Source organism: Bemisia tabaci, chromosome 2 (assembly GCF_918797505.1).
Source record: "Bemisia tabaci chromosome 2, PGI_BMITA_v3".
Taxonomy (NCBI): Eukaryota; Metazoa; Arthropoda; class Insecta; order Hemiptera; family Aleyrodidae; genus Bemisia; species Bemisia tabaci.
Genome location: NC_092794.1, coordinates 65,687,004 through 65,708,344, shown reverse-complemented (window position 1 = coordinate 65,708,344; position 21,341 = coordinate 65,687,004). Strand labels below are relative to the sequence as shown.

The 21,341-nt window shown below is 38.4% G+C and overlaps 1 protein-coding gene across 1 annotated transcript; it reads left to right on the top strand.

Annotated features, from left to right (window-relative positions):
• The first annotated feature begins 36 nt into the window (after positions 1-36).
• Positions 37-20,661, top strand: eIF3b (eukaryotic translation initiation factor 3 subunit b). The gene is made up of 13 exons (XM_019055466.2): positions 37-221; positions 2,682-2,877; positions 3,991-4,110; positions 4,865-4,983; positions 5,823-6,042; positions 6,942-7,134; positions 7,624-7,766; positions 13,396-13,534; positions 15,988-16,183; positions 17,050-17,267; positions 17,857-18,060; positions 19,501-19,609; positions 20,259-20,661. The coding sequence occupies exons 1-13, from the start codon at positions 110-112 to the stop codon at positions 20,354-20,356; spliced, it is 2,067 nt and encodes a 688-aa protein (XP_018911011.1). The 5' UTR covers positions 37-109; the 3' UTR covers positions 20,357-20,661.
• The last annotated feature ends 680 nt before the right edge of the window (positions 20,662-21,341 follow it).

The following is a 21,341-nucleotide window of genomic DNA, read 5'->3' as shown; positions in this document are numbered from 1 at the left end:
AGTGGGAGTGGTCAGTCTGTTCAGTTTAGGTTCATCCTTCATCACTTCTCATGATTACTGTGGCTGTGAGTGTGTGAAGTGCGTGCGTGCCGCTGTGAGCCTAGGCGAAATGGCCAAGAAAGACAAGGCAGCTCAGCAAGAGAAGAAAAATGAAGCGAACGAAAATGAAGAGCCGAATTTCAGCGATGAAGAGGGCTTTGTAGACAGAATATCCGACCAAGGTAAATTTGATGTACTTATCATCTTTGCATGGTTAGGTATGCGGTATTCAACGTGCCGACATCGGACAACCATATGTAGCGAAATCACGCAATTCCCGCATCCGAGCATTTCTCAGCGCCCGCAACTACACTCGCATTAGAATTACTGCCCCACTCTCTTACAGGGTAATTTCTCTGTTCTCTGCTGTATTTTCATAATTTTGGGTCAGCGCTGGGTGTTCATGTGGCTGCTAGGTTAGGATATTCCCCTGCCAAGCTGTAAGGTTCTCCTGTTTCAGTTGAAGAATGTTATCATTAATAAACCACTTATGAGCAACTATCAGCTATCCTTAGCGGAGCTAGTCCTGACGTCCTTGCATCAGTTAGCGACTGCTTATTGAAGAAAGATCATTGGCCAAGGATTCCGATGTGGCGGAACTGGTGTGCAACATATCGCATTGATTAGAGCTCATGTATCATATGTTAAGATAAACGCCAAAGCACATATTGTTTAAGTCATCACTCTTCAGTAGTGCCATCTGTCTAAATGTATTAGCCTGTTGAGTGGTGCTGATTCAGAGCTTATCAAAGATTGATGTTTGTCTCAACATATGATGTGCAAGCTCTACGTCGAAAATCTCCACTGATTCTGAACTTTCAGCCCGAGTATGGACTGTAGCCCCTGCGCCTAAGCCTAATTAATTGTTCTATACCACAAAATTGACCAAATTCAGAGTACTGAAAGCAGAATCCTGTTAGGATGGAAACTTCGCCTTCGATACAATTATCATTTTCCGTATCAAATGCAAGGTTTTTCCAAACGAAATTCTCCTTTCATTTTTCTGAAATAGTTCATTTTTTGGTCTAGAATGATTCTTCAGGCTTATGGGCAGGGGGAATTGTTTGTATTTCATCTCAAAATCTGCGGAGATTTTTGACGTTATCAGTGCGATATATCGCACGCCAGTTTGACCCTGCCAAAAACCGTAATGACCTCAAGATCATCTTCCATATCATGCACTTTATCTGGACCGCACCAGGGACCACCAGTAGCGAACTGAGCAAAGTCAACGACCCATACCTGGCCATTGATTTTCGGTTCTGTTGCAGATTTCGAAGATTGCAAGGGATCCAGTGTTTGAAACTCACAGGCGCTAACGGGTCAAATGCGCCTAAGAAATCGGTCATGGTGCCTAATAAATGAAAGCTCTGCGCCAACCTGCCCCCCTAAAAATTACCCCCCTTCCCCCCCCAAAAAAAATCCCAATTTTCTGTTACGTGATTTTTCGAAATCTCTCCCAAGTTACAGCTACTAGTTCTGTAACTAAAACATCTTGCGTCTAACTTTTCACTGAATATACCTCGATGTACAGGCAAGAAGTGAATTCAGCCCCAAAAAATCTTCCATGGCCCCTAAAAATCGAGCTTGATGCGCCACATGGCTCCTGAAACTCAAAGGTGAGTTTCGAACACTTATAGGCAGGGCTGGATTTAGCTTTTTGCCGCCCCTGGGTCTGCAATATTTCGCCACTATATTGTCAACAGTATCCCTTCCTCCCCCTCCCCCTCTCCGCACTCCCAACTTCCCACGCCATCTCATCTTGCCCCCCCCCTCGTGCGCCGCCTGGGCGCGTGCGCGTAGCTGCTTCAAAATGCGCCGCGAATATACAAAATGGAATGGATGGATGAGACAAAAATAAAATGTGGAGACAAAGTTGAAGCTAGTGTAGCTCAATGTATTAGTTGCAATGTATTTTCGGAAGATCAGGTTAAAAAGTTTTTCTCCGGGTTTTCAGTTTAGCAAAGCTATCAACCAGAGCATCAACGTCTACATTGATTATCAAGTCTGCCTCGATGTTTAAAATTGCCGTGTTGTTTAGTATCACTCCAAAGAACGATCATCCTAGCGCTCAAGGCCGGACCTAAGGGGCGGCAGCTTTGCCGCTCCCGTCAAGCGTCAACTCCCTTCCTTCATACATTTTGCCGCTCATCTTTTCACTTCGCTCCGTCTCTGTCTCCATTTTTTCCTTTTTTCTCGCTTTAACTTTCAATTAATCCAGTGCCAAAATTTGCCGCTATGGGCAAGTGCCCCAGTGCCCTATAGGTAAATCCGGCCCTGCTTATAGGATCTATTGCGAACGATTTTCTGAAGTGCCTCCCCCCCCCCCCCCTCATGATGACTTTTTATCTCAAAGTGAAAGCATTAGGGACTGTATAAGCATAACTCAAGGTGCTAAACCTTGTTTCGATGAGAGGAACCTATTTAGCAGTGGAAATTTGGCTTGGAATGTATGTTCTGCCAACAATGATGCTAAATGTTTGTGAGGTTACAGGAATCATCATGTTGAGTTATAGTAAGTATATGAAAAGGAAGGAAATGGTGATGAGACCATCTTTATTAATAATTTATGCCCAACTTGTATATGACAGCAGGTGTGCTTGAAGAACCCTTTTAAAGTTTGCAGCCATATCTCTTTACAGATTTATTGGGTGACATCTTAGCTGAACGTCCCAAGGAAACAGATGGTGTGGAATCCATCATAGTTGTTGACAAAGGACCTCGTGTTGAACCTGAGAAGTTGAACAAGTTCAAGAGTGTCATCAACTCTTTCTTCTCTGAACCAGGGCAGATTGTCAGCGCGTATTATCCTGTAGGCGAAGATGGCAAAACCAAGGGGTAAGTTTTTCTTGATGTGCGTTTGTTCACTGAATTCAGTCAATTTTTTCTCTTATTAAACTTGTGTAAAATACCTATAATTTAATTTTGCAAATTTTATTACCTTCAACCGTATCCCTCTCCTCTCTATAAATGGTAGATACATTTCGCCCAGGAGGCGGCAGTACAACTAAAGCTAAGAAAAATGGGTCATCAATGGGACAGTTCAGTGCTGCTCATCAAAATTAAGAGACACTGCTACTTTTATATCAATGTTAATTGCAATCAGATGATCAAACTAATGTCTTTTGATACTCAGCTGGCGATTTATGTCGATTTTAACTCATAGGTGCCTCTTAATTTTTATTGGCAACACTTTAACAGACGCATCCATAACCTGTTATGATAGGCTGATTTTAACCATGGAAACCAAGCTTTGAGTATTCTGAGCAAACCTGATTCTGGACAATGCATTTCGAGTGGAAGTTTTAAAGCTTTTTACAGATTACAAGAATTCTCCAAGAATTAACTCTAAATATTGACAAAGACTTCTCTGTCTTTCACCCATGGAACTCTTAATTACAAGCAACTTGTACTCAAAATTTGTTAAACTTGAGTTTGGAACTTTAAACATGCCTCTCAGTCTCACCAAATTCATTGAAGGTCTTGTGGAAATTTCTAAAGTCAATTTATGAGAGAGAAATTGACGTTTTAAATCAGTTGATTCGAATCCACTGACGGTACAGAAGACCAAAATCTCCTTGGGTCAAATTTTTCATAGAAAACAAAACTTTATCCTTGGAAAGTAGAAGGATCGACCTCTAGGTATGAAACTTTGTCACCCTTTATATGCAGTATTCGTTGAATTTTCAAGAAATTTTGGCAACTAGAGAAACTTTCTCAATCACAAATTTGCTCTTATTAGATGCTTTCCCAATTTGATTTCATAAGATTCTGGTATTTTTGCGAGCGTTGAGAATAAATTGAACACCGAACTCAGCAGTACATGTAACAATATGGTAACATATAATCTCAACTGTGTCTATCTGCATTTTGTCCTCTTTTTTTTATCTTTCCCTCTCATCCCCTCTTTTTCTCTTTTTCCCTTATTTTCATTTCAATTTTGTGTTTCAGATATTTTTTCCTTGAATATGCCAGTCCCACCATTGCTCAAAATGCAGTCAGTATCTACAACAATGCACCATTGGACAAGAATTATACCTTTGCTGTGAATCCTTTCACTGACTTTAAGAAGTAAGAGCTTGATATTTCCTTCCCTTAATTTTATCAGTTTCATTTCAGTGTTCTTTTAGCAGTTTCTTCTTGTTGTTTTTTTGTTTTGTAAACTTCATATTATGTTCTGATACCTGTTAGGAATTCTGAGTGTGTACTGTATGGGAAAGATACAAACACTCCGAAGAGGGACGGATTTTAGGAGATTTCTTGGGAAGCAAAGATTTTAGGAGCTGTGAAAAGTGAAAGTTGATGTTCCATGGTAACTGGGTAAAAATGAACAAAATCCAAGAGTCACTGACGATTCCATTGCATACTTTAAAAATTGTCAAGGCAACTAACCACTTGGCAGGAAGAGAGAGGGAAGTGAACATGATTCTGAGCTACCAATGATTCTCGGATTGCAGTATTTTTCACCTGATTTTCATTACGATTCTTTGATCCTTCATACTTCTGAATTGCTTGTTTTTTCAGAGCCAATAACCACTCGTTGGTAACAAAACTTATCACCAATGTAAAGATTTTGTGAAGTAATCACCTCACATCATGAAATGCATGCTTACTTGAATATTTAAAGAACATATGCTCGCCTCTTCTTTTCAACTTATCAGATACACTTCAGTCCTGTCTGTGTAACTTAGCTGTAAATTAATTTTTTCTTATTCTTATTCTAAAGTTCTAAGAGTCAGTCTCTTTATTTTTACATACATTTCAATATTGCTCAAACTTAGTCCTTGACTTTCATACTAATGTGTAACAACTCATTCATTCCCAGGTATGAGGAGATACCGGCTTGGGAACCACCAACGCCTGAACCGTACAAACCACTCCCTAATCTCCAATACTGGCTTTTGGATCCAGATGCCTTTGACCAGTATATTGTCAGAAATGATAGTAAGTTTGTTTATCTTTCTTTGTTAAGCAATTATTTTTGCTCTTTCGTCGGAATGTACAGTCAACCAGCGGCAAAAAAAAGGAATCCTGATTTGAAAATTATACCTTCTATGAATTCATTGAAGTGAATGAAGTATGTGACTCTCTACAACATACTGACAATGTGTTGTAAGTGGGCTGTTTGGGTTTCCTTCAAAAAAGCAGAAATTTGTCCTCAAAGTGAATTGTTCGGACTATGATTGGATAAAAAACTGATCGACAAGTTTTTTAACTCTTTTTTAAAAAAAAAAAATAAGAAAAAAGTCTGTGCTCTATTTTCTTAGATCTTGTAAAATGAAAAAGTTCTGAGTTTTTTTTTTTTTTTACTACTTCAAATACACACAAGTAGTAATCCTTGCGCTTCCCGTTAGATCCCCTCCCCCCTCCGTCCCTACCATGTACCAGCCCAAGTCAACCGTTGTTTGAGACCATCACACTCGGGTCGCCTAGCCGGGAATTGAACCCGGGACCTCCTGATTGTAGAGCCAGCACTACAACCACTATACCACAGGATGCTGACATACAGGAGTTGTGGATTGAATGAAATGCAAGAAATAAATCAGTTGTCACCACCTGCGAAACTAACTGATGCTGTGCTATTTTCATTGAAACCCACAAGTGAACAAAAACCCTTGGTGTTAATGCCTGGCTTCTCCTTTAAAGTCGTCTCACCAAGTTCATTGTTCCAGGTATTTTTTTTCCTCTTTCTTCTAGAACCTCTTTCAACAAAGCCCAGAGCTGCGTGCAATAATATCAGTAATTCTTGTATTTTAACATGTAATTGGTACTCTGTCTGGCAGTGAATCTTGTTCAAGTTTGGCATAATACTCTACCTCAGCCGCAAGTGATTTGTGAGAAAGAAGGATGGACTGAAACGTATGTGCAATGGTCTCCCTTAGGAACATACTTGGTAACGTTCCACAAACTTGGTGTTATTTTGTGGGGTGGACCAGAATGGGAGAGGATCATGCGTTTTCATCATCCTGGTGCCCAGTTTGTGGACTTTTCACCTTGTGAACAGTAAGTAGATACTTTGGTGTGTATTGAAATATTCTTAGCCTAGTTTCAAGTAACTGCTAAATTCAAGTTTATAGCCCCCTGTGTGAGATGTTGAATTGGTGATTTTTCTTGTGATGCTTTGCTATGGAGAGAGAATCAAAATTTCTGCTCGGAACAAGTGGAAACCTTAACTTCTGATGCTTTTCTAAGTTAACCACTCCTCCTTTGGGGATTCTTCATAAATGCAAATTGAGGAGTGAATTTTAAAACCATATGAATTGAGGTTCGTTCCAAGGAAAAATTAGATAATAAGTAAAACTATCAGTAGCATCCCCTCTCCTATTTTCGGTTCTTTTAATCGACAATTGGTGGGTAGGGGTTGTATGTAACACCGTGGGGGTCATAAACCCTGAAAAGGCAAAATAAAGTCAGGTAAATTGGGGTTGAAACAAACTCTGCACCTTGTCTCAGAAGTTGGCAGATTTTAGTGAGTGAGGTCTCAGGTGTGATCTATCAATAGACAAAATTCGAGAATTATGTAGGGGGCTATGAACAGGTACAAATGGTGCTTTTATATCAAACTCTTTATGGAGCCGTCCATCAATTACGTAACACTCCGGGGGGGGGGGGGGGGGGTGTGGCTGAGTAAAGTGTTGAGCCATTTTGTTTTTATGTATTAGTGAATAGGGATCTATGTCGCTAAAGCGTCACAAGGGGAGGGGGGGTCAAAAAAGCCAAAATAGTGTGTTGCGTAATCTATGAACGCTCCCTAGTGGTTTTTTTTCTGTTCGCAGTTTACTTTTTTTTAAATTGTCTCGACAGTCCCTGCTGGCAGAGCCACACAATGAATTACGTCTCAATGAAAAGCTGAGATGGGCATTTGTATTTTGATCTTCATTTTATCTTCTTTTTTTTTCCAGATATATGGTCACATACTCTCCACAAACTGAGAATGTCAACAAGAAATTAATTATTTTTGACATTCGATCTGGAGCTGAAATGAGATCCTTCAGTCTGGAAATGCCGGCTATTTGGCCCATTTTTAGATGGTCCAAAGATGACAAGTATTTTGCCCGAATAACTCGTAATTTACTCAGTATTTATGAAACACCAGTAAGTACAGGCTTTTTATGCTATTTTCTTTTTTAAAATGTTGTCCAGCCATTTCCTGTCAAATCATATTTTGGCAGGACCAAGTTTGAGTTGACTTCAAAGGAAATTTGAGTTAAGCTCCAGTCCCATAATTCAGAGTTTCACTGGAAAAATTTAACTTTTGCCATGTCATAGACATTTCTATGGAAAGTCCAGAAATAACTATGTAAGACTGAGTGTGTGTCACCTAACATGACAAATTGTTGATCGTGGTAGCAAGGTCTTCTTGCAGAATTGCAAAGTTCAATAGTGGTTGCGATATTACCACGTTCAATTTTGCTCACAAACATTTGGGGGGGGGGGGGTGGGGGTGGACAGAGTCATAGCTTTCCTAATAACCTTTGCCTTTTTGAACATGACCCATGATCCTGCATATTTTGGACCATTGCTCCTGTCATTTAAAGTGAATAAGAGATTTTTAGAAGTACTAAATTCAGTGTCGTGTTTTAGTCTTTTGGATTATTGGACAAGAAAAGCATCAATGTCTCAGACATCAAGGATTTCTCTTGGTCACCAACTGACAACATCTTAGCATATTGGGTTGCTGAGTCGAAAGATGGACCTGCTCGTGTTGTCCTCATGGAAGTTCCCAGGTGAATAATTTTTTCTTCTCTGTCACAATGAACCTCTAGACAGGGTAAGGAATTATGCTTTTCAGCAAATGTGCTGTCATCAAAATTTCATGTAGGTGACATAAAACACATTGGAAGCTTTCAAAATCAATTTGTAAGCGAGATATAAAAGTTCGTAGTTGACATCGTAAACAGTGAATTCAAACTTCCCGCTTGCAAAGAAACCATCATCAACGCAGGCCAGATGAGGCATTAAAACCAACCTGTAAATCAGGCAAATAAGGTGATCTTGGTTTCACACACATTGTTTCTCTACTCTGATAGAGAGGCATCTTTAATTTTGCCAAAAAAAGTTAGTGCATAGGAAAGTTTTTTCATTTCAAAATGTACTGAAATTACTTAAGTGCGCGATTTCCTTTAAGCAACTTTGGTTTCTCTGTAAGCGGGAAGTGTGAATTGATGTAGACATGAACTGTTATTTTCAACTTAAAAGTTGAATTTGGAAAGTTTTAATGCATCTTTTGTATTCTACATAAAATTTTGATTGGGTAATAAATATTGCGGCTCTTGCTGCATACGCTATCTAATGATCCATTCAGATTTTCGCCTAAAGGCCTGATTTCCAGTTATGCAAAAGAGGCATCCACAGAACATTTACTTTCAAGGCCATGAGCCTCAAACATCAAGCAGTTTTTTTGTCTTTAGTTTAAATTTTGCTCAAATATTCATCAGAAGTACGTATTTTTCAGTTTTAGTCGGATAAATTTTCATCTGCCAAAAGTTCAATTCAGAATAGGTAAAAATTGAACACCAAAGCTTTTTTCCTCTTCTCTATAATGAGCTTGTTAACCTGTTTCTAATTCTTGCATTTTCGGAAACTGCATTGTCTCCTGATCACGCAGTAATTTTTTCAGATTTTTTCGAGCCGTTTTTCCCTCCGAAATCGACTTTTGAAGTTCGAAATTTTAAAATGCCGCGTTTGCCCGCGCTTTAGCGGCAATTCAATATGGCGCCGGAATTACCCCCTGGCTTTCTTGCCACACATTCGACCGGGCGCCGTCAGCGGGACCTCTACGCGTTCGAATATCGAGGCTAATCAAAACAACCAACTGGCTGTTATCAATTTCATCTTCTGACAAAGATTTCTCTAGTTTTTGGCATATTTTCTGAACTGTTATTTGTTCAACTAAAATATCTAACCCTGCTTTACAAATATCTCGACCTGCAATCTCCTTGAAACGTTGGGAAATCCGGAAATAGCTTCCAAAACTGTGTTAGTTATATGTGTGTGTCCCTATCACTTAAGTATCTAAAGGCTTGGTTTTTCAGTTGAAATCACCGTGTTTTCGGTGTTGGGGTTAACATTGCACACGATTTTTACAGTGTTTGTGTTAGTCAAAATATACTTATAAGTGTTCTTCTAATGATACATTTTCTGCGGTCATACATAGATTCTTGCACTTGCAACCATTGGGTAATCAAACAATCTTCACATTGGACGGGCTTTTTGCTGCTAGAACATCTGATACCAAGCACTTACTCTAAGATTTTTCCTCCTTTCTTGCGAGTGTTAAAGTCAGTAATCTGTATATTTGCTCATTAAGTACCTCTACTTGTATATCCACATATTCTTTCCTTTGCTGTTGTGAATACTTCCTCATGACCAACTCCCTTTGAAGTCTGATAGTGTAGTAAATTATGCTTCAGTTATCTGAGCATTTATTTACTAAAAAATCAGTTCAAAGGAATTTTCTTCGACATGGATCTCCATTCTACCCTGGAACTGTGTGTGCCGGCACCAACAGACCCTTCGGCAAAAGCCGTTAAATCCTGAAATTGAAAGGTACGTACCAATAATGTTCAAACTAGAACAGAAGTAAATTTGCTCCAACGTGCACATGACTTGTTTTAAATTCTTTGGAACATATGTAGTTTTCTCATAAAAAATGTTTGCGGTGTGCAATGAATGTAATATCCAGTAATTGAAAATCACAAAAAATGTAGCAAGTGTTAATTCGAAGGCACACCAAGGTATTCTCTTATCACTGGATTGACATGGAAACCTGAGGTCTCCATTTCACAGCAGAAATGTCTAGGTACTGATCAAATTATGAGTCGAAGAAAATTTGTCTAGATTTTCCTTCAGTACACCCATGAAAACCCTTAAAATCAATTATGTAGATGGATGCGCTAGCCAACAAATTCATGTGATTGCAATATTTTAAAGTGGATGCCTCCAGTTGGTAGATTTTCTCACCTCATTTTACTGTCACCATTATCTTTTTTTTGTCTCAATCTTTAAACTCAGTTGCTTTTTCATAATGATATTTCAAGGATAAAGAGCCTTATGTATTTCATTTCAATAAAGAATTTGCAAGAAAGAGGGAAGAACAACCACGAGGATCGTCCAGAGATGAGTTTACCTGTTCAATATCTCCTAAACTGAGATAGGTACTTCGAGAAAATCTGTAATAAACTTTAAAAAAGCCAATACTCTGGGCTCTCTAACGCGCCATAGATTTTTAAATTTGGCTTGATAGAACTCTAGAAAAGTGGCTTTTTCTGAATCCACCTCCTCTCCGCACAGGTCCAAAATTTTACAGAGCCTCATTCGCAAATGAGCCACTGTGTCTATCGCTAATTTTGAACCCGTGCGGAGAGGAGGTGGGTTCAGAAAATCCCACTTTTCTAGAGTTCTATCAAGCCAAATTTAAAAATCTACAGCGTATTAGAGAACCAGGGTAGTGACTTTTCAAAGCTTATTACAGATTGTCTCTACCTATCTTCGTTTAGGAAGTATTTAACAGGTAAACTTACTTTCTGGACGACTCTTACTATCCGCCATTAGAAACCATATACTTAGGTAATCGAAATTGAGAAGGGAACTTACAAAGTAGTTAGCTACTCACCTTTCATCTTCAGGATTTTTAATAACATCCATTTATTCAGAGTCAGGGCATGCATCTTCACAAAATTTGTATGTAGTTCCATGTCGAAGAATGTAACTTAAAACTGACTTTCTGGTAAAACGCTCAGCATAGTGAGCCATTATTTACCAAAAAAAAATCAGGTTCAAAGTGAATCAAAGTCATGTGGAGGATGTGATTACGTAGAAAATGAGTGGATGAGAAATTGAGATTAAATCACTGATGTTATATCTCGCATTGAGACAAACTATCAAAGAATGGCACACACTAGCAATTCACAATATACCTGTTAATAATTATGGAACACTGAACAGTTTAATAAGTTTACGGTCCCAGAATAGAAAATTGTCGAAGGCTATTTATTCTTGGGTGGCTTCCTAAGAGTAAACAAGTGATACCTACATGTAATATATTGTGGATATTTCTTTAAAGAGAGCCATTAAGGGAAGGACATTCGATTACTGATTCTATTTAGATTGCTGTAAATGAGAAGTAGGAAGTTTTCTCCAAAATATTTACTTCCCGAAACAAAGCACGAGGCTTCGCATCATGAAGCTTCGGCATGGTCAATAACAGTGTCAGGATTTGACCGGCCGATCTGTTGTTGTTTCTGAAGTTTAAACAAAAACTATTGCAAAAACATATGCACTCAACATTTTCAAGAAGAATTATTCCCAAATTCACTTCACTACCATGGAAACTCAGTATCTCAGTGTACTGAAATGACTAAGTAAACTAGCACAAATTTGGTCAATATTTTCGGATTTTCCAACGTTCCAAGGAGATTGCAGGTCGAGATATTCGTAAAGCAAGGTTAGATATTTTAGTTGAACGAATAACAGTTCAGAAAATATGCCAAAAACTAGAGAAATCTTTGTCAAAAGATGAAATTGATAACAGCCAGTTGGTTGTTTTGATTAGCCTCGATATTCGAACGCGTAGAGGTCCCGCTGACGGCGCCCGGTCGAATGTGTGGCAAGAAAGCCAGGGGGTAATTCCGGCGCCATATTGAATTGCCGCTAAAGCGCGGGCAAACGCGGCATTTTAAAAGGACTACGTGCAAAACGGGCCATTTGGGGCTCGGGGTGGATACCTTTGAGACTTGCCCTATTCATTCACCTAACAATGCCCCATCTTTTCCCAAAGTTTCAAGCCCCCCAAAAATTTTGGGGAGACGCGGTGGGGGGTCAAAGTTAAAAACCGGCAAAATTTTCGAGAATTTATTACGCGAAAACCAAGAAGTTTTGGAAAACGCGGTTTAAACGAGCGTATTCAGCGTGACGAGAGCTTTGCGATGACGAGAAAATGTATAACATCATAGGGTTTTGTCAACTTCAGCTCGAGTTATCGCCTCCGAAACGCCGGAACGCTCAAAAAAGACCCCTTATTTTTTCACGTTTGGGCCGATTTAAAAAAAAGCCATTTTTGTATTTTGATGAAAAACTGATATGTTGTTCCTGACTCTCTGTAGCCCCTCTGGGTCTTTACCGCATGCTGGGGAAATGTTTTGGTCGCGAGTTATAAGAGCGGAAAAGAGCGAAGGTCGGGAAAATCGGCTATTTTAAACTGAGCGCGCGGCGTTGATCGGAGGGAAAACGTCCCCTCCCACTCAGTTCGGCGAATCACACTCCTCTGCCGACCTCGCATTGTTGCCACATGTCTCCTGATCCGTCGCCGCGCGCAGTTTAAAATAGCCGATTTTCCCGACCTTCGCTCCTTTCCGCTCTTATAACTCGCGACCAAAACATTTCCCCAGCATGCGGTAAAGACCCAGAGGGGCTACAGAGAGTCAGGAACAACATATCAGTTTTTCATCAAAATACAAAAATGGCTTTTTTTTTAAATCGGCCCAAACGTGAAAAAATAAGGGGTCTTTTTTGAGCGTTCCGGCGTTTCGGAGGCGATAACTCGAGCTGAAGTTGACAAAACCCTATGATGTTATACATTTTCTGAAAGCTCTCGTCACGCTGAATACGCTCGTTTAAACCGCGTTTTCCAAAACGTCTTGGTTTTCGCGTAATAAATTCTCGAAAATTTTGCCGGTTTTTAACTTTGACCCCCCGCCGCGTCTCCCCAAAATTTTTGGGGGGCTTGAAACTTTGGGAAAAGATGGGGCATTGTTAGGTGAATGAATAGGGCAAGTCTCAAAGGTATCCGCCCCGAGCCCCAAATGGCCCATTTTGCACGTAGTCCTTTCGAACTTCAAAAGTCGATTTCGGAGGGAAAAATGGCTCGAAAAAATCTGAAAAAATTACTGCGTGATCAGGAGACAATGCAGTTTCTGAAAATGCAAGAATTAGAAACACGTTAACAAGCTCATTGAGTTATTAGTTTAATTCTGATGCAGTTAGTCATTTAAATCTTTCACTTAGAACATAATTCGGACTCACAAAATATTTTACACAACTCCTTCATTCAAGGCACCCTATAACGATGGTAACACAGTGCTACTTCCAGCTTGCCTTCACAAGAAAATTTTTTCGTTTACTACATAATAACTGACTTGTAAGTAGTGTCACTAATGCTGTGGAAGTTTTCCGCATCTTGCCACTACTGTGAATCATGTATGTACGATTTGCATGGTAGGAAACAAGGTGAAGCACCTCGTTCACAAAAGTAGCAAAGTAACTCTCTACACGATTCCTAACTGTATTTGTATCAACATTTTTGCAGCCCTCTCTTTTAATGTTGGTTTTATTATTTTGATCTCTTTTGGATTTCAGTCGTAAAGAACTTCGTACTAACAATGTTTTCAACGTAGCGGACTGTAAAATCCATTGGCAGAAAAGTGGAGATTATCTTTGTGTCAAAGTGGATCGATACAGTAAAATCAAGAAGGAAAAAAATGATATCAAGTACAGTGTAAGTACCTTTTGATGCTCAAGAGCCTCTGTGCTTTAACTTACCTCAGCTAATGAGCTCTATTTTGTGCAAGTATCGGTATCAGCAACCGGTAATCATCTCATGATTTTACTCCGATCTATCATTGGGACTTTAGTGGATCCCCTTTGGGCTTTTGAGGCATGAAGGCCCCACAATTGAATCACTGAGAACGAAAACACACCAACTCGAAAAAATGAAAATAATCAAGACACCTGCAAAACTGCGGAGTAGTTGAAGAGTTAGCACAAGAAATAGATTTTTTGTGCCGAAAGACAAGTACTTCAGGACACTTTAAAGGTCCAAGCTGGAACAGATGCGTTAACTTTAATGACCTTAATGAAAACTGACTCTCTTTAATGAAAATTGAGCATTTTTGAGTTACCGAGTTGGTGTGCTTTCGTGCTCCTTGATTCAATTGACATCGGAGCCAAAATTTGCACAATGAAAGAACACGAAACAGAACACATAATAGACTTGAACACACAACAGTAATTTTTTAATGAATCAATTTTTGCTATTTAGCTGTAGAGTCCACGCCAAAAAAAATTTACTCATTTTTTGTGACAGAAGATCCACCATCTTGATTTCTCCATTCACTTTGCATGTCAAAGTGACGTCAGGCGATCTTCTCTTGCAGTCTAGAAGTGCGTTAACTTATTTGGCATGGACTCTACTAACTTATAGTGACAACGACACATGCTAAAACTTGCTACATGCCACTGCCTTGTGTTGATATACAGTAAGACTTCAATGCATCGAATTGCTATCTAACGGATTCCATGCTTGAATGTATCGATTTGTCAGTCTCTTGACATATCTTAAATCAAGGTCTTACTGTATTAAAAAATTACTCTTGTGTGTTAAAACCTTACATTTGTTCATTGCCATGTGGTAATTTTGGGTTTAGTGTCAATTATGTGGCCTCTATGCCTTGTAGGCCCAAAGAATCCACAGAATTCCCAACAATAAATCGGAATAAGAGCAAGATATATCTTTCATAAAACTTTGTTGCACTCAACAATTCATAAAACATACATTTTCACAGATATATGAGCAGAGGCAAGTTTAGGAATATTGTATGGGCCCCTTTACATTCAAGATAAATTATATTTTACTCTTAATCCGTTTAAAAAAATGGTCCCCAAAAACTGGAAGCTGGTTTCCTGCGCATTCGCCTAGTCACTCGCAAATACAATTATGATTGTTGAAAAAACAGTCACAATTTTGTTTCCAGCATTGTAGGGAGCACAACTATTACTTTAATCCTAAAGCCAGTCAGCACGCCTTAAAGTATTGCTAAATGTAAGTTTAGATCCCGGAAATAAGGGCTCTAGCTGATTTTTACTATGCTTATGAAGTTCAATCAAATCAACAAGAAACGCATGAAATAAAAAAATTACTTTATACAAAACTTCTGGGTGCAAGCTCAAACAAATTCTTGTTTATACACTCCTTGATAAGTTTCAAAGTTATGCCAATGCGCAAGTTTAGAGCACTATCATCGTGATTTCTGAAAAAAGCTGTTTTTCGGCCCACCCCCAGGCTTCTATTTGCCCTCATTGGTCACAGATTTTTCCAGCTACAATGAAGTTTACTAAATTAAGTGTGTAATAAATAATATGCATAAATGATAACGGTCCAAAGAAGCACTAAGCTAACGTGAGCAACTGAGGCCTTGTCTCCACGGGACGTTTTCATGGGATTTTTCCCAAGTTCGAGTCGCAGGAATGAAACTTCTGGGATTTTTCCCAGTTACCGTCTCCACGGGACGGGGCTCTTTGCAGTCCTGCGACTAGTTTGCGCGGGAAGATAAATTAGTTAAAGTCGAGTATTTGACCGGGATTAAAATAATAATTGCACTCAATTGACAATTAGACACATTTTTTAACTAAACAAACATGAACAATGTAGTAATGAATAAAATATCGCACAATTCGTTTTCACTTCTTCTTCTTCTCTCAGTGGGTCCTAGGGGTACAAGTACCATACTTGGTACTGGGAAAAATATTGATTAACTCAATATTTTTCCCAACTTCGTAAGTGGGATTTTTCCCTGGGACAAATCCCGCAAAACGGCTCGTGGAGACAAGGCCTGAGGAAGGTCAATGAAGGAAGGTTTCCCTCTTGCCAAACGCAGTGCATTGCAAAGCTTCTCATCCCGCTCTCAAATGGACTACATTTTGCAGTAAGGAACGACTATCTCTGACTCTCCCCTAAAAGCACATATCTGCATAGAGAAACCAATGACATGTATGTTGTTTCTAAAATGGGCCAGAAATAGTGGTTCCTTATTGCAAAATGTAATCCAAATGTCCTTCGCTGGACGCTGGTTCACCATTCTGCTCCATCAGTCAATGTATTTATTGGCAGATGGGTCGGGAGGTTTATGTAGTGAATGAATCTGACTTTTTTCTGTGTTTTTAACTTTACAGAAAATGTACTATAACTTGGAAATATTCCACATGAGGGAAAAATTGATCCCTGTTGACAGTATCGAAATTAAAGAACAAATCCATGCGTTTGCCTGGGAACCTGTTGGCAGTAAATTCGCAATTGTTCATGGAGAACCAAAGAACGTCACTGTTAGCTTTTACAATGTTAAAACAAAACAGGACCCTGTTTGTTTGAGTAAGTTTTTTTATGTTTTGATTTTCAATGAAACCCAATTAAAATTGTGCTGTTTTAAATTTCGCGTTTTGGAGAGGATGTTCAAACCTAAAGGAGCCCTATACCTAAAGCAAGACAAGGGAAACCTCTAACAGACAAGAAAAAATCATTGGTTACAGAAATTCACTTGATAGATCCGGGTTTCCGGCAGTGAAGGAAATCTGGAAAGGGAATATACAGCAACCTGGGAAAGTTAGGCAATAGGAAAATGCTGCAAATTTTGTGAGTAGCGCGTTGGCTCAGCAGTTTCAGCCTGTGTTGTCTGAGCGAGTATGAAAAAGTTTCGAGTGCCTTTTACATTAATTTGAATCCTCAGAAGCTAAAATTCTCGGATGCATTCTCTCCCTGTGGATGCAAATCAAAATAATGATTGATTTGAGACTAGCACTAAGCTGCAAATTTCAGCTGTATGAATGAACTCCAAGTCAGCTTGATTACCGAAGACTGAAGTTGAAAATTTCCTGGTACATTGGTTTTCAATATTTTTGCTTTTTTTTTCCAAAAATATGTAAGAAAAAAATAATTATTTAAAGTCCAATGGTTGGTACAAATTTTTGTAAGCGGACCAGTTTGAAAAATCCCTTTGCAAACACATTCAACAAGTCAAATTCTGTTTCATGGGACACTGAAAGATTTTGCAGAAACTTGAAAAAAAATTCTGATTCAGCCAAATTATGATAAACTTAGGGGCTCAATGAAATTTTCTCCTCATGAGATGATGAATTTCTTTTGACACTCAAACTAAGATTTGACATTGAATCGATTTTGTAACTACCTCTCTTATGACTTATCCTCAATTCTTTTTGTTTTTTTTTTTTTTTCTTCAGAAAAGTTTGAAAAGCGAACTTGCAGCCACTTATTCTGGTCTCCACATGGTCAGTTCATAGTTCTTGCTCAACTCTTGGCAGATAGTGGAGCTCTAGAATTTGTGGACACCAATGATTTTGCGTCAATGAATACCACAGAGCATTTCAACGCCTCAGAGGTTGAATGGGATCCAACTGGCCGCTACATTTTCTCAGGTGTGCCTCAGTGGAAGTCGAAGGTATGTGTGATCGGAGTTTTTTAAGGAACAGGAATAGTCCTTTTCCCTTAACTCAGTGAAAAACAGTTTCGACTGGGTCAGTAAAGTTTCATTTTTTCTATTGCTCCTTCTTTACATATGTGTATGGATGAAAGAGATAACTGTCAATTAATATAACTGACAACTAGAAGGGAAAAAAGCAAGTTGTAACAGTTGATACCAAAGTTACAGACTTAAGTATACATAGATAATTATTACCAGTTTTTTGTAGTATTCATATTTTTGCTGAAATTTATATACCTTGGGAAAATCTGATAGGACATGTTTCTAAATTTTGTTAATCACGTTTATGCAAAAAAAAAGAGAGAAAAAAAATATTTGCCTAAATTTTAGTTCATGTAAAATGTTTTTTCTGTAGCTAAGACCAGATACTCCACACAGGTGGCAGACTTGGCAGATTTTAAACTTATAGAACTTTTGAACCTAATGATATTAGATTTCTTTTGTGGAAGCTGGAAAATTCTTCCAAAGATTAGAGTTGGAATCATTGCATAAAATTGCGAGTAATAAGTTTTCCCAAATTTGACAACTGTCTGTGGTTTAATTGCAGATTGACACTGGGTACTGGATTTGGTCTTTCCAAGGGAAAATACTTAAGCGGTACAATACTACATCATTCGTTCAATTTGCCTGGAGACCACGCCCACCAACTTTACTCTCTCCGGAACAACTGAAGGACATCAAGAAGAACTTGAAGAAGTACACTTCAGAGTTCGAACAAAAAGATAGAACTCGGATGACCAAAGCATCAAAGGTGAGATTCGTGGTTCAAATAGTCAGATCAATTGTTATAACGGTCTTCTTTGGTAACGGAACAAGCCTTCTACAATTAAAATTGTTCCTAATGCCAGTCCAAAAGGAAAAATTACCAAGTGATTGTACTTTAAATATCTAAGAAAGCGAGAATGAATATTTATTCAGGATTTTAGCAGTGCTCTCATTCTCTGATCGGATTTATTCATCTTATTGCGGTATCTAACTCATATGATGCTTAACGCATACGAGGACTTACATGTAACACTAGCGGATGTCGAGTTTTCACATTTTGAGAAAATCGCGTTTGAAGTTTTTGAAGCTTTGCACTTTGCCGCCTGTAGAACCGAGAGGACTCTTATAAAGATTTTCATGAAGAGCAACTCTTCCTGTAAAAACCAAACTTTTTACGATCTTCTACGGTCATCGCAAGTGCGTTAGAATCTCCGCAGTGTCCTGCCGCGCCAGCTGAGGAGAACACTGAGGACAGTGGAGTCTCATATCCGCTGCTTTTACAAGTAACATGGTTTTCAGTTTATATCTCGCCGAATAATTATGCTGGAAGTCTGAAACTTTGCTCAGGCATTCCTGAGAGCTCCAGAATTCGAAAAAAGCGTTTGCCCTAAAAATGGCGGATGTCAGCAACCGCTATTGTTACATATAAGTCCTCATATGTTGCTGGTGATCAGCTTGACTCAGGCAGAGATGTGAGAAATCTTAACTTAAATAAACAAACAATCTCATAATCTGTTATCAATCTCCCTCACGTATAATTCCAATCAATTTAAAGCAATTGATGTTGCTGTCTTATCTTAATGAGGAGAAAACAGATAGAAGAATTGCTTGCCCACATAAAGTAGGTTTTTTTATACATTTCCCTCCGATTAAACCTAATTTTGAGATGGATTGAAGGAAGAAGGCAGAAGGTAGGGCAGAAAAAGAAACTGATCTGCCAGGTTTGAAAGTGTATGATTCAGTTTATGCTCATCATACATTTTAGGATGCCTTTTAGCCATCTCTAATTAGCCTACCAAGATTTATAAAATGTGATTTTGCCCATTGAAGGTGTACTCCATTGGCTGCATCTGCAGTGTCCAATTGACCCACTGTGTCTTCAATTATTCAGCAAAAATCTTCTGAAGATATTGTTTTACCCCAAAACAGTTCCTTCCAGTAAAATTGAAAATCACTTTAAAATCCAGTGTTTGATAATAATAAAAACAGATTTATCGATGTATGGAAATTGAACATTAACAGTTTATTCATTTGACAGAGTTTATTCAAATTTTAAAGATCAGCGTCAAATTTTTCAAAGTGTTCAAACTAATGTAGGATCCACTTACTTCTATATACCTATGATTGTCATCGTAAACTTATATTTGTACAAGTTTTATCTTTTCAAGGCATTTTCTCCTCTAAAACAACTCTTTAAATGTTCCAGGAATTAATTGAGGCAAGATGTAAACTAATGGATGAGTTCAAGAAGTCAATAACCAAACGAATGCAACGGTGGAAGGACAAGAAGAAACGACGACTGGAACTTCGTAATCGTAAGTACTCTTGCGATGTTCTGCATCAACACTGTTTGATATTCTGTTTGAAGGCAAAGACTAGATTAAATGTCAGGATAACATTTTCCCAATCGATGCCACAGAATGACTTGTTCTGAAATAGTTGGAAAGAATCTCAGGAAATCAGATTTTCAGAAAAGTGCTGAAGGGTGAAGAGTGTTAAAGTCCAGTGTGATTTGCTGTCGAATTAAAAAATTTGTTTGTTCTGTTAAATAATTATTATAATATCATACAGTTTGTATTTTTCAGGGCAAAGTCTACAAGTTGTACTTCTGATAAACATTTGAGATGCCTATTGCAACAGTCTCTGCTCCGAAGTCCCTGAATCCCTCTCTCTTCATTTAACCCTAAAAGAACTTGATTTTAAAAGTGGTTTATGAAAACTTTTTAACATTCAACACCCTTGAAACTTCATGGAAATGTCGGGGAATTTTATGTCCTAAAACCCGAGAATGTTTGGGAATTCCAAAATCAAAGAAATTTTGTCTGAGAAGTGAACCTGTAGTTTTTCCCTTTTAGGAAAGACGTCACGAACAGCTTCTGCCATATCTCATTAACATGGTTGATAGATGACTGATAAATCAAGTCACTGGTTCCATCCATTGATTATTTTTCCATCTTTTTGCAGATGTTGATACTGATGACTTGGAAGGCGCTGACGCAGGAAGTGTAGAAGAAGAATCAATTGAATTCTTAATCAAAGTTGAAGAAATCCCTGTGGAGTAGTTGGCTAGGGAATCTTTTGTTTTCAATTACCTTGGCTGTGATACCGCACACGTGCTCTAAACGTGTTTCTGTATATTTAGTCTTGGTAATCGTTAGTCAATGAAATGGAAAAGCCACTTCTCCAACAAATGATGCTCAGCTTTTTTCTACCATCTGTGCTACATTTCATCGCTGGAATTCTGAACTTTTTACTTCTCTTATTGTTTTTGCTGAAAGCTGACTTTCTTTCTTGGTTGTGGCGTTTACCATCCTTCCCTGTTTTTAAGAACATGTTATTTCTAATAAATCTTCCTTTTTTTTTAGAATTCTCTTTGTTCTTATTAAGTCAAAATCTGTTGTTATCAGTAAGCTGCATTTGCGTAGGAGCGGAATCATCTGAACAGTGCATATGGATCAAGAGCAATGTGTACATGTACGCAACTTAAAGACACCCTTTTGCAAGGAGTTAGTAACAAAATTCCCACAGTATAAATCCTAAGTTAGGTTTTGAGACTGCGTTTAAAACTTTTTTCCAGTTTTTTAGATGATGAAATTTTTTTAAAGTAAAGAAAACAAAAAGGTTGCAATTTTTATTTCTATCAAAACCGGTTTTTTAAGTGGCCATCTTATTTTGCATCTAATGCGTGGTCATGAGTTCTGGGGAAATAAATGGTTTGGGAGGTATGAAAAATTGAAGTTGAGACTGCATGACAATCGGATGGGAAAATTCTGAAACGCAAGATCCACAGCAACAATTGCAACAGTTGCTGCAATTGGACATTACTCTCTCCCCCTTACATGCCCTGAGCATCGGTAAGGCAACTGAATATTAGCGAGGAAGTGAAGTCTACTCAGAGCCTCTTTATCTGCAGTGTTCGCATTTTGGCTTTTTTTCAGAGAGTCACAGGATAAAACTTAATCATAGGCTTGAAATTTTGACTATCATATGCAAATACCTGGTATAGTAAGGATGAAAATACCATTTGGGATAGAATTATACACCTTA